General features: G+C 40.1%; 2 protein-coding genes across 3 annotated transcripts; both read left to right on the top strand.

The window, feature by feature from the left end:
• Positions 1-2,425: 2,425 nt before the first annotated feature.
• On the top strand, positions 2,426-3,700 carry LOC134004332 (zinc finger protein 239-like). Its single transcript, XM_062443562.1, has 2 exons — positions 2,426-2,558; positions 2,690-3,700. Exons 1-2 carry the CDS (start codon positions 2,426-2,428, stop codon positions 3,631-3,633), a joined length of 1,077 nt encoding a protein of 358 aa, XP_062299546.1. The 3' UTR covers positions 3,634-3,700.
• Positions 3,701-5,156: 1,456 nt separating this feature from the next.
• Positions 5,157-10,595, top strand: LOC134004767 (zinc finger protein 345-like). Of its 2 annotated transcripts, none has more exons than XM_062444155.1 (9): positions 5,157-5,472; positions 5,744-5,930; positions 6,399-6,601; positions 7,208-7,312; positions 7,560-7,655; positions 7,900-8,010; positions 8,257-8,374; positions 8,645-8,869; positions 9,001-10,595. In XM_062444155.1, exons 1-9 carry the CDS (start codon positions 5,170-5,172, stop codon positions 9,936-9,938), a joined length of 2,286 nt encoding a protein of 761 aa, XP_062300139.1. In that variant the 5' UTR covers positions 5,157-5,169; the 3' UTR covers positions 9,939-10,595. The 2 variants fall into 2 exon arrangements, with proteins under 2 accessions (XP_062300139.1, XP_062300138.1); XM_062444154.1 differs by having other exon boundaries at positions 8,995-10,595.
• The last annotated feature ends 2,711 nt before the right edge of the window (positions 10,596-13,306 follow it).

The raw sequence follows: 13,306 nt of genomic DNA, 5'->3' as shown, positions 1-13,306 counted from the left end.
TCATCCATGCACCTGCTGGTTCCTCCACTGAGGTTGATGTCGGCCTGTATGTGGCAGGTGGCTCAGGAGCGAAATGTCGACCAATATGAAAAAGTGGCTCAATTCATTGCGCTGGTGACAGAGATGGTTCCCGGGCTGATGAACTACAGGCGGAAATCTCAGCTCATCCTGGGGCTGAGAGCTCGGGTGAGTGAATAAGGGCATAAAGACTATTTATGGCCATCTTTCCCTGTTCCCTGTTGTATTTTTATCTGCGGAGAAAAAAGCAGTCCCAGTGGAGTCAAGGGCCTGCAAAATCCCACATGAAAAAAGCACTTTTTAAACATATATAATGCATCTATTGTCTCATCTGTCAATACTGAACATTAGTTTTGTTACATAAGTCAAGTATAAATGTATGTGTTCGTGTTTTCCAGTTCATCCTTGAATTGTTAAAGAGGATGGACACGGTTGACTGTAAAGCTATCCAGGATAATCTTAACAGTTTCCAACAGAAGGCAACACACCACAACCCTCAGGAGGTAAGCAATATGAATGTGTCAGTACATGAGGACACACTACACTGTCATAGATGCCTAATTAGCTTTAAATATCAGAACCATATGGCAGTATAATATTTAGGTATTGCTTACCTTAAAAGGTTTTATTTTTACTATCACGTATGCATGCAGTATCTCCTAAGTATATCCTATCTTACTTATCTCTTTTAGTGTAGTAAGGAAGGAATTTGAACAGAAAACTGGTAACTCATGCATTTAAAAACATCCTGGGTGCACTGACAGGACGAAGATGGAGCGGTGGAGATTTCAAAGTCAGCGTTTGTGGAGCTGGTTCACACTTTGCTTAGAAATCAATCAGAAAAGGAACGTTTTTTCAAGGTGAGTTCCATTTTTTCAAGTTTCTCAATGGTTAAAGTTATAAATAAATATATGTATCTATCTGTAAAATTATTTGTTAAATCTCTGTGCTCGATATATGGTCATGTTTACGCCATTCCTGTCAAAAGGAGGTCTTCCCAGTACAGTATGGAGTTCATTTTGATACAGCACTGCAGATCCTGGTGTGGGAATTCTTCTACCGACTGGAGAACTTCCTCCCAGTACCAAGTTTTTCACAGGTAGGCAGCGAGGTGACTGACATGTATTGTGGGAAAATCCAGAAAAAACGGCTATTTATCTGTAGTTTAGTGTTGTGTTTAAAATCTGCCCACTTTTCTTTTCCAGGTATTCTCCATGTTTGATCGTTCGTCCTTCGACTATGAGTTGGTGCAGTTTGTTTCTGATCCTGAAGATCTGAGGAAGATTTTGCAGAGGCAGCAGGAATGTCAAAAGCTTACTAAGGGTAGCAATCTGTTAACATTTGATATTCTTTTTCTCCAAAGATGCTGATGTATTGATGCTTTTGCAAATCCCCAATCATCATCTAATATTTTAATTTCATTGCAGCCACTAAGGTAAATTGGATGACAGTGAATTTAATTGGGAATGCAAACTGTACTCTTATAGTATTTCTTAGTCTCTTAGTGAAATAAAATGTGTTACCAGTGCTTCCTCAGTACTATCTAAACAACTTATAATAAAGTTGAATTGCTTTGATGTCTGACGTGTTAATTGCAGTACCATGTTAGGGAATTTTCCATAACTAATATGCACTGGGTCAAACTAGGCTTTGCGGTCATAGCAAGGCCACACCAAATATTGGGTTTAGACACTGTCTCCCCTTGAGATAGTGGTAAGCAGTGAGTCTGCTCCTTTTGGGGAAAACAGGAGGCATTCTGATAGTGTTGCTATAGCAGCCAAGGTCAGATATGTCTTTGACTGTTTTCCCTGAATGGGGTAAAGGTAACTGGAGTCAGAGGTTTGATATAGTGTTAGATGTAGGACAAAGGTCCTGAGTGAGGTCTAAGCAATGTTTTGGCTATAGACCATTAGACTACATTCTCTATATTGTACATGTGTTGGTCTGCCCATATTTGGGTATGGCTCAACCTTGGGCATTATCTGTGTGGTTTAAAGTCTATCCCCGGAGGAGAGAAACTTCAGAATTAAAGGGAGCATCAGAACATAACGTGTACTGATCATTCGCTCATTTCTCCTTGATCAAGTAAATAAACCTTTTCAATGCAAGACATCCTGGACTCCTGTCTACTCTCTCCATTGATGTATGGGCTGCATAATTAAAATCATTATCATACCAGACCAGTGCTTTTTTACATGTAATTCTTCCTCTAACATGAAACTTATGTTTTTCAGTTGAATTCCCCTCCATGCCAGACACCATCCTCTCCACACTCACATGTAAACAGACTTCAGAGGCATCTGAGGATCATAGTGATGACAAAAAAAAGGGAGGAGGCAAAGATAGAAAACAAGACACTGAGAAGTCACAGGAAAGAAATCAAGAAAACAGCTGCAGTATAGAAGACATGTGTGAGGATAAGGAAGAGACTGACGACAGTTCCAGTGAAGATAATCCATACCCTCGGCCACAGGACTGTGGACTGTCACCACTCACTTCTTCCCCGTGTCCTGAAGAAGATGGTGAGGCAAGTGACAGTGGTGAGGATCTCTGATATTACTTATACTATAATGTTGTTATTGTTGGGTCTTTCTATTGGCGATTTTCATTGAATAGTTTTCACGTTCTGTGGTTCTGTGTGTCATTTAACTCTCTTCTTTCCTGTTGACAGAAACAGCTGGTGAAACCTCCTTCCAACAACCCAGATGCTCAGAAAGCTCAGTGGAAGGAGTGAAAGAACATCTGGATCTTAGTAGAAAAAAGGAGCCATCAGAAGAGAGCATGATCAAGTTCTCGACAGAAAAAAGGGCTGATGTGTCCCCTCCGTTCAGAGAGGACTCCATAAGGGCCAATAAAAACACCTGCCGGGAGTGTGGAAAGACTTTTGCATCTAGTTCCAACTTGAAAAACCATCGTTACGTTCATTCTTCGGAGCGGCCATTCAAGTGCACTCAGTGCAACAAGACATATAAAAGTCCTAAAGATCTGAATCAGCATTTTCTTATTCACTCTAAGTCTGGAGCGCTGTCCTTTGCTTGCAGCCTTTGTGAGAAGAAATTTAGGTCTCACTCTTCACTTACGGTTCATCTGCGACGTCACAATGGAGAGAGGCCGTTTCCCTGCTCGCACTGCGACAAACGTTTCCTGACAAACTCAGTCTTGAAGTCCCACATGCGCATTCACACTGGTGAGCGCCCGTACGCATGTACTTTTTGTGACAAGAAATTCACACAGCTGTATCCACGCACCGTCCATCTCAGGATGCATAAGAAAGAGAAACCGTATCTGTGCAGCACCTGTGGTATGTCGTTCTGTAGCTCCGGGGCCCTGCTGGTACATTCACGCACTCACACAGGGGAGCGGCCTTATCAGTGTGAATCCTGCGGAAAGAGTTTTGCCTCAGCTGCACAACTTATAGTACATCGGAGATACCACACAGGGGAAAGGCCATACCCTTGTTCACTATGTAGTAAATCCTTTCACTGTAGTTCAGGACTGAAGAAACACATGAGGACACACACGGGAGAGAAACCTCACCAGTGTTTAACGTGTCACAAGACATTTTCCCAAAAGTCTAACATGAAAATACACCTCAAAGTCCACAAGACCATCTAGCAAGAACTGGTGTGGTAGCTTCTAGAGACAAGTTGTTATCACGTGCTCTGTATCTTGGGTAACAGATGACAAGCTGTTTTAGTGCATTTTCATATCAGTAAATTACTAGAAATATAGATGTATCAATGTGTATGTAAATATGGACTTGGATTACTCTAATATTACATGTTGTAGTAAATGGAAAAACACTGATTTTAGAGTTATGTTGAAGTTAAGGACGGACTGATTTTGTACAGTGAAAATGTAAACATTTACCTAAGCTTCTGTCTGTAAGATTAAGTTATGACTGTAATTAATGTGTGGACCAAAGATTTTAAACACTGCTTTATTTGAACTCTTAAGATACTCAGCCACAGATCTTTAATTAATATGGTAATAAACTTTTGGGTTTTCACAATGCACTGTCCCTGCTTATGAAAAGAGAGTGGATCATTGGTTAGGAAAAAATAATTATTAAAGTCTTGTCAAAGTACTCAACGCTGTTAGAGACTGCCTCACCTGATATTTGGTTTTAATTAAATTTCATCACCTGTGGGCACACAAGGGTTCTGGCAGGAAACTTGTCTTGCAAGTGAACAGTCTCGGCAGATTTGGGAGATGTTATAAGTGAGGGTACTGTAGAAGAATGGAGTATGTCCTTCCGTTTTGTAGTGAAAAGAGTGGCTGATACGCCATAAACTTGAAATAAACACTGAAATCAGTGATTTCAATCAGGAGAGACAAGTGAATGAAGCATCTTATTATACAAAACCCCCACAGATTCTACTTATATGGGCATCAGGAGGAGCATGAGGCGCCCTCCTGAACCTGTGAACCAATCAACCTGTCAATCACGACGTAGCCACTCTGCATACCCTGCTTTATCGTCAAATATAAAATCAGGGAGGCCAAAATTTCACAAATGAACATCATACTGCATTGAAGAAGGCTTTAAACTAGCGATTGAGACCATAAACACATTTTGAAAACGTTTACTGAGGTTCTAAATCAAGTGAGAAGTTGGTGAATTCTCCATTGACTTGTATAGAGACGGAAGTCCTTTTGACACCAAAACGGTCGCCCCCTGGTGGCCTTTTGATAGAATGCAGTTTTAAGTTACTTCCGCGTTGGCATCATTACAGAGGACCGGAACTCCCCACCTGCTTATAAATCATGTCAATATCCATGAAAAACACCTGATTTTAGATTTTGGTGCTTAATGGGTATACCCTAACAGCTAAAAACAGAAAATTAGAAAAGTAATCAAAAAGTAATCAAATGTAATGTTACTTTGATTGAGTAATTGGAATAGTTACATTACTTATGGCATTTTTAATAGGGTCACAAGTTGGTCTGGATATCAATAATCTCTGCAGAATTAGTCGCTTTATTGAGGGCACAGTGGTGGGTAGAAGACGGGGAGATCTTCATGCTCTGATCCACACTATCCCAGTTGGTGGCAGTAATGAGCCATAAAGTTGTTCGCCAACCTTTACAAAAGTCAACAACAAGAAGAAGAAGAAGAAGAAGGCGACTGGGCACACTCTTCTTAACAAAATGTTTGCTTCTTTTGAAGAGCGATTGTGCGAGCAAATCCGTCGATACCCGCATATATACAATTCATCATTGAGAGAGTACAAAGACAACCAGCTGTTGTTGAAGTCCTGGCGAAAAGTCGCTCAAGCGCTTGGCAGAGATGAGAATTTATGCCGTCAGAAGTGGAAATCTCTGCGAGACAGATACGTGAGGGCCAAGAGAAAGATGAAAGGCAGGAGATGCGGTCCTTACTCACCTATCATTATTTCCAAGTTAGATTGGCTCTCTGAATTCATCAGGCATCGTCCAAGGGAGTCATTAGAGGTAATTTGAACTATTTAATCATTAAACTGTAAAATATTAGTGGCTACAGTCAGTGCAAGATAGCCACTACTTAGCAAACCATGCTGTGGCTCGTGAGGTGGTTAGCAGCACGAGCCACAATCTATTGCATTTAATGTGGCTGCAGAGTGATGGGTATGACATCAAATAATCCTGCATTTTTGAGTTGTTACTACGTATGCATTGCCGATATTATCAATGCTGAATAGTTATTCTTCACATAATTAAAGTATATTGCTGTTATATGTTTCAGTGCGAAGGATCTAGTGAAACGGCGATGTTGCAGCTGGAGTCAGTCACTGCTGGTCCCTCTGCTGAACAAGCCCCTCTGTGTTCAGCTACCCGTGTTTCCCTGCCTGCTCAGGGAGAAACATTACTGCCATCAGCATCCCTGGAAAATGCAGCATCCCCTGTACCATCTGCACGAGTGTCTGCTGTGGGTGAGTATCTTACCACTAGAGAATCACTACTAACATTGGTACTGCCTGATATGTGATAGGAAACATTACTACATTGTGAGCTGAAACAAAGCAAATCTGCCTGGTTCTCTGCTGGTTAGATATATTTGTTTGCAGTGTTGCCACACATTAGTTCATTGGGGTCACCAACCTGTAAGTCACTCTTTAATGTTTTGATAAGAAAAGGGTGATAAAGCTGATGACGCTAAACAAAGTCATCACACTTCTGCTCTAAAACGGAAATGTCGGTCACAAAAAGACACAATGTGGAAGCATACTAGTTCAGGTAAAGAATAAAGGCTGTGTTACAATCACCATACTACCATTTTGTTCAGTATGCCAGAAAAAAAAGGTTATAACGATGGGATTTAACCCTCCAAATTGCCATTGAGTGTGTATATCAGATAGTGCAACTATACAAGTTCAACTATTTTTGGCATCTACCATCAGATCGTCATCTTCCTCTGTCATCGCTGCGCCTCTTGGTTCCTCCACTAAGGCTGATGTCAGCCTGGATGTGGCAGGTGGCTCTGGAGCGAAATTGTGAACAATATGGAAAACTGGCCGAATTCATCATGTTGATGACAGAGATGGTCCCAGAGCTTATGAACAACAAGCAGAGTATTCAGCTGATCCTGGGACTAAGATCTCGGGTGAGTGAAGTGAACGTGGAAACATCTGGATATATTTTTTTTTAAATCAGTGTTGAAACTTTTGTCAAAAATGAGCCAAGAAGATAGATGAGACATAAGCCCACACAGCTCTCTGCCTTCCCACCACTGTTTTTCCATGTTTCATGTTTCTATGTATTTGCACTTAACACCTCTGAACATCTTATTTCAAGGTTTGAATAATGTTCAGTACTGAAGTCTGGTCCACAAACCACAGTTTGTCTCTGTTGACATTGGTTGGGGACTTGGGGTGGGTATATGTGGGCTATTATTGTGGGAGTAAAGGGCTGGTTGGAGCTTTGTTTTGCTATCTTATCATCTTTTGTGCTGGGGTGGGGATTCTTTGCATCAGTACAATTGTTGATATAAAAAAGAGCCATGAAACAAACTGAATGTGTATTCATGAACTAAAGGATTCTCTCCTAGGTACACAGTGATAACCATGAAGTACTACATGTTGGCATGTAGCTGATACTGAAACATGCTTTGCCTGTTTATTCAGTATTTTAAGACATGGCACATAAGTCACCTGAGTCTGTCAGCACTCAACAGAAGTTGAGAAATAAATGCAAATGTTGTGTTTTTCAGATTATCTTGGAATTTCTAAAGAACGGGGATCCCATTGACTGTGATACTATCCAGGAACACCTCAATATTTTCCAAAAGAGCACAACAAACTGCGATGAGGAAGAGGTATGAAACCATTAATTAGAGATTAAATTAAAGACCATTAATTAATGTTTATTTAACAGTGTCTAAACTAAAGCAATAGCTTCACAGCAGGCGGACAGAGATAATTTGAATACAATTGGCCAGCCTCCAAAAATGGCAGTGTTGTCTATTGGCATTTTATAAATGACTTGTTTTACTAAGAGGAACACTTGAATGGAAAACTGATCTTGTATTTATGAAAATGAACCTCTTCTGGGCTTCATGGCAGGATCAAGACGGAGAGGTGGAGATTTCAAAGTCGGCATTTGTGGAGCTGGTTCAAATGTTACTTAATGACAAACATGAAAAGGACAAATTTTTCAAGGTGAGTTCTGCTTTAACATATTTGAGTCATTGTTCAGTCTGTGTATTAACAACCAAAGTGCATCACAGCTGGCTGCCTATGGCACTGGTCCCATCAGAGGCCATGCATATACGGGTCAGAGTTGTTTTGATGTCACGAGGGGGACCCACACAATATTATGCAAGGGGTTTTAATGTTATGCCTGATTGGTGTATGTGTGGATGTATTTTCTGTAATTTTTTATGCTCTTTTTTTCTTGTCCAAGGAGGTGTTCCCAGCACTGTACGGAGCCCATTTTGATACAGTGCTGCAGATCCTTTTGTGGGAGTTTCTCTACCGACTAGAAGAGTTTTTCACAATACCAAGTTTTTCAAAGGTAGGCAGCAGCATTAAAAAAAAGTGCCTAGCCATCAAATGATAGCTCTTCATCTTGGTAGATAACCAGTCTTTGTACACAGGTCCTCTACTATGTACAAAGATGTGTTTTTGTGCTTGTTGGTGCACTCCAGTAACTCCAGTAACCACTACTTCCTAAAGAAATCTTTAGGGTAAAAAAGAGAGAATGAAAATCATGTATCTTTTTTTTTTGGAGCATCTTTTCATTCTTTTTCTACTTTTCCAGGTGTCCTCCATATTTGGCCTGTATTCCTTTGACTTCCAGTTTGAGCAGTTTGTCTCTGATCATGAGGACCTGAAGAAGATTGTGCAGCATCAAAAACAGCGACAAAAGTTGACTCAAAGTAAAAGCCACATTTGACATTTTGTAAAGGACTATAGTAATGATGCACTAATCAGCCCATTTTTTTTACTAATCTTTAAAAAGAAATTATGTTTAATGCTTTGACTTATACCTAATTCTGATCTAATGTGTCAGTAATTGATGAATTTAGATTGACAATAAGTTTCACTGTACAAAAATAAGGAGATTGGATTTGTGTGTACCCATCACTGTCCATCAGCACCACTCTTTAAGGGAATTCTGCCTTTTAACACGAAGGTCTCTGTTTCAGGTGAGTTCTCCTTCATGTCGGACACCATTTTGTCCACACTTGCATCTCAGCAGACATCTGTGGCATCAGAAGATAGCATTGATAGTATGATAGACAACAGCAGTAATGGAGAGACTGACAACACTTCCTGTGAAGTTAATCCACATTCTCAGCCCCAGGAATGCGAACTGTCACCACTCACTTCGTCCCCATGTCCTGAAGAAGGTGGTGTGACAAGTGACAGTGGTGAGGATCTATCTGTTATACTATGCTGTTATTGTTGCTTCTTTCTGTTGGCCATTTTAATTATTTCATTTTCCCAATGGTGAATAAACTCTGTGTCATTTAACTCTCTTGTTTCCTGTTGGCAGAAACAGCTGGTGAAGCATCCTTCCAGCAACCCAGATGCTCAGAAAGCTCAATGGAAGGAGTGAAAGAACATCTGGATCTGAGTAGAAACAAGGAGCCATCAGAAGACGGCATGATCAAGTTCTCGACAGAAAGCAAAGCTGATGTTTCCCCTCCGTTCAGAGAGGACTCCATAAGGTCCAATGAAAACGCCTGCCAGGACTGTGGAAGGACTTTTACATCAAGTTCCCTCTTGAAAAACCATCGTTACGTTCATTCTTCAGAGCGGCCATTCAAGTGCACTCAGTGCAAGAAGACATATAAACGTCCTAAAGATCTGCATAGGCATGTCCTTATTCACTCAAGCTCTGGAGTGCCGGCTTTTGCTTGCACTCTTTGTGAGAAGAAATTTATGTCTCACTCTACACTTGCAAAACATAAGCGACGTCACAATGGAGAGAAGCAGTTTGTCTGCACGCACTGCGACAAGAGGTTCTGGACAAACTCAGACTTGAAGTCCCACATGTTCATTCACACTGGTGAGCGCCCGTACGCATGTACTTTATGTGACAAGAAATTCACACAGCCGTATGTGCTCACCGTTCACCTCAGGATGCATAAGAAAGAGAGGCCGTATCTGTGCAGCACCTGTGGTATGTCGTTCTGTAGCTCCGGGGCCCTTGGGGTACATTCACGCAAACACACAGGGGAGCGGCCTCATCAGTGTGAAACCTGCGGAAAAAGGTTCTTCATAGCTGCACAGCTGACAATACATCAGAGGTACCATACAGGAGAGAGGCCGTATACTTGCTCACGATGTAGCAAATCCTTTCACAGTAGTTCAGGACTGAAGGATCACATGAGGACGCACACGGGAGAGAAACCTCACCAGTGTTTAACGTGTCACAAGACATTTTCACTAAAGTCTACCATGAAAGTACACCTCAAAGTCCACAGGACTGTCTAGTATTCTTTTGTGGAAGCTTTTATAGACAGGTTGTTATCACTTGCTCTGTATCTTAAGTAACAGCTGATTTTCTTCATATCAGGAAATTACTAACACATATGCATTTATATGTATATAAATATAAGACTTGGAATACTCAAATATTACATGTTAAAGTGAATGTAAATACACTTTGTCTTTTAGGAGAGCATAATATTAAAGAGCATTAAGTTTTGTGTTAGCTCATACCTAAGACTTGATTTTAGAGTTATTTTTTAGCCTCTCTGACTGAGTGACAACTTATCTTTTGTACAGAGTGGGTGTAAATGTTACCCATAAGGTAAAAACCAGCAAAGAATTCATAGTAACTCCTTTATCCATGCTGAGCATCATGATGAACTTCTCTATGTGAAGTTCATTCATGGTGAGTCTGTGTCCATTGGGGAAAGGGAGGTTTTGTTATGCTTATTGCTTCAGAGACCGTGGCGCCAATTTACAGATTACCACCACTCTAATACCCATTCTGTGTAACGTAATTTCACTTTATTTTATCTTATGTGTAGTTATATTAAGTTAGTTTTATTTTCCATCCTACATGCATTTACATTATGTTTATCTTGTGTTTTTTTTATGTGAAGCACTTGGTGCATGTTATGTCTTTTGTAGCTGTATTTTTACAACAACAAATAAAGTTATTATCAATGAATGTGTGGACGAAAGATTTTAAACACAGCCAAATATATCAGAATTACAGTGATAGAGATTTTAATTATGCAGCCCATACATCAATGGAGAGAGTAGACAGGAGTCCAGGATGTCTTGCATTGAAAAGGTTTATTTACTTGATCAAGGAGAAATGAGCGAATGATCAGTACACGTTATGTTCTGATGCTCCCTTCAATTCTGAAGTTTCTCTCCTCCGGGGATAGACTTTAAACCACACAGATAATGCCCAAGGTTGAGCCCTGCCCAAATATGGGCAGACCAACACATCTACAATATACAGAATGTAGTCTACTGGTCTATAGACAAAACATTGCTTAGACCTCACTCACTGTAGGACCTTTAGTCCTACATCAAACACTATATCAAACCTCTGACTCCAGTTACCTTTACCCCATTCAGGGAAAACAGTCAAAGACATATCTGACCTCGGCTGCTATAGCAACACTATCAGAATGCCTCCTGTTTTCCCCAAAAGGAGCAGACTCACTGCTCACCACTATCTCAAGGGGAGACGGTGTCTAAACCCAATATTTGGTGTGGCCTTGCTATGACCGCAAAGCCTAGTTTGACACAGTGCACATTAGTTATGGAAAATTCCCTAACATACAGTAATACATTTTTTGGTTTTTACAATACACTGTCCCATCTCCTTGAAAGAGTGGATGGTTGGTTTGGGGAAAAATAATGATTAAGGTCTTGTCAAAGTATTCATCCCCTCATTTGATTTTTTTTGGCCAACCAATCACATTTCCCAGGCCTAAACCTAACCAGACAAGGCAATGAGTTTGCATTCGCGAAATATAAAATGTGATCTAATCATGCATAACTTAATTTCCTCTGAAATAAAATTACAGATTAACTCAGTTTCATTAAAGGTAAAACTGCTGCTTATTCTTTACATTAAGTGTTTGGTTTATATAAAATTTCAGAAAACAGTCAAATTATCTGGGTTTCTGTCAACTGCTGGGGTGGCTAAAAAATATGTCAGGACTTAAAGACATTCAATATATAGTGTTTATGTTTAAACCAAGAAAGGCAGCAAATACTCAGGTTTGAGTTGGTAAAACCAGCAAATGTATCTTAATTGTTGATTTGTTTTCTGTTGATCCACTAATCGGTTAATCGACTAGTCATTTTAGCACATAGCAGTGACTGAATCATCTACCTGGCATGTAGATGCTGTTGAGTGAATTCATGACTAACTCTTGTGGCAGAAACAGCTGGTGAAGGTGCCTTCCAGCAATCCAGATGCTCAGAAAGCCCGGTGGTGCGAGTGAAGGGACATCTGGATCAGAGTTGAAACAAGGAGCCATTGAGAGAAGACTGATCCAAATGGTGCACGAGAAGCAGAGCCAACATCTTCCTACCATTCAGCAGGAACTCAAAACACCTCTTTTCAGTGACCTGAAAGGTTTTTGAGAAGATGTTCAATTCTTTGGACTTCATGAAAGGACATCACTGTTTTGACTCTTTGAAAGTGCAAACAACAGAAGACACCTTTCAATGTTTTCTGTGTAAAGATTTAGCTACACGAACACATGTGGGTTCATAAAAGAAACCAAAAACACACCTGCCCTCAGTGTGGAGAGGCATTTAGTTGGCTGTCAAATGTGAAGTGACACAGCAATGTTGACACTAGTGATGGGCCCTTTTGCTGAAGCCTGTGACAAGACATTTAAGGTCCAGGGCAAGTTCATCTGCTGTATTGCACCAGTGAAAAGGGGTTCATCTGTTTGCACGGCTGCAGAGGTTTCTTACTAAAACAAATCTTAAAAGTCCCACTAGTACACTCACTTGCACATGTGTTATGTCTTCATATTGACCTGCTAAAACATTCAGGCAGTGGTACAAGAGAGAAGCCTCTCAATGGGAATTCTGCAGAAATAGTTTCACCACATCAAAGTACCTGGCAATACACTGGATATATCTCGCAGGGGAGAGGGTCATATTTGTGCTCAACATAACACTGAGCATGCAAATGAGGACACATAACAACCCCCCCCAAATGCATTGATGGAATTAATATACTCATTCCTCACCCAGGACAAGCTGTTATTTCCATCTTCATGTCATTAAATATTAACTGTTGCATCTCAAAAAATATGAAAGTGTTGCTTCTGTCACAACAAATATGGGGTTCATATCTATACAAAGCATTTAACTTCATAACAAACTATTAAAACAGCTTATCTCCTACCTTCTTGGTGTTTTTTTTTTTTTTTTTTTTTTTACACAACAGCTACTTGATTGGGGGGGGAAAACGTAATATGCTACTGTTAGGTTTAGCACACAAAACTGCACACTGAAAACTCAAATATTGACCTTTTTTTTCTTTTCTTATAATTTGCACCAAATTTCTGTAAAATGTCACATACATAATTGAATACCTGAAAATTGGTTAAAATATTTACAGGAAATCAGTACTAAATTAAGGGATCGGTAAAATAAAGTATTACCAAATGTTGCACCCTTTAGACTTTAGCCTCTACCCACTGCATCAAATATACAATTTCTCCTATTAACCACCAGATGGAGACATATACCTTGTTATATTCACACAGAACATGGACAATAAGTGGTAAAGGGGCCTGTAAGAAATTTACTTGCTTAAACTTCCCTAATGGCATCTCTCACAGGAAACAGGACTCAATAATTCATAACAG

This window comes from Scomber scombrus, chromosome 22, assembly GCF_963691925.1.
Source record: "Scomber scombrus chromosome 22, fScoSco1.1, whole genome shotgun sequence".
Classification (NCBI taxonomy): domain Eukaryota; kingdom Metazoa; phylum Chordata; class Actinopteri; order Scombriformes; family Scombridae; genus Scomber; species Scomber scombrus.
The sequence above is the reverse complement of the archived record's forward strand: the minus strand, read 5'-3'. Positions and strand labels throughout refer to the sequence as shown.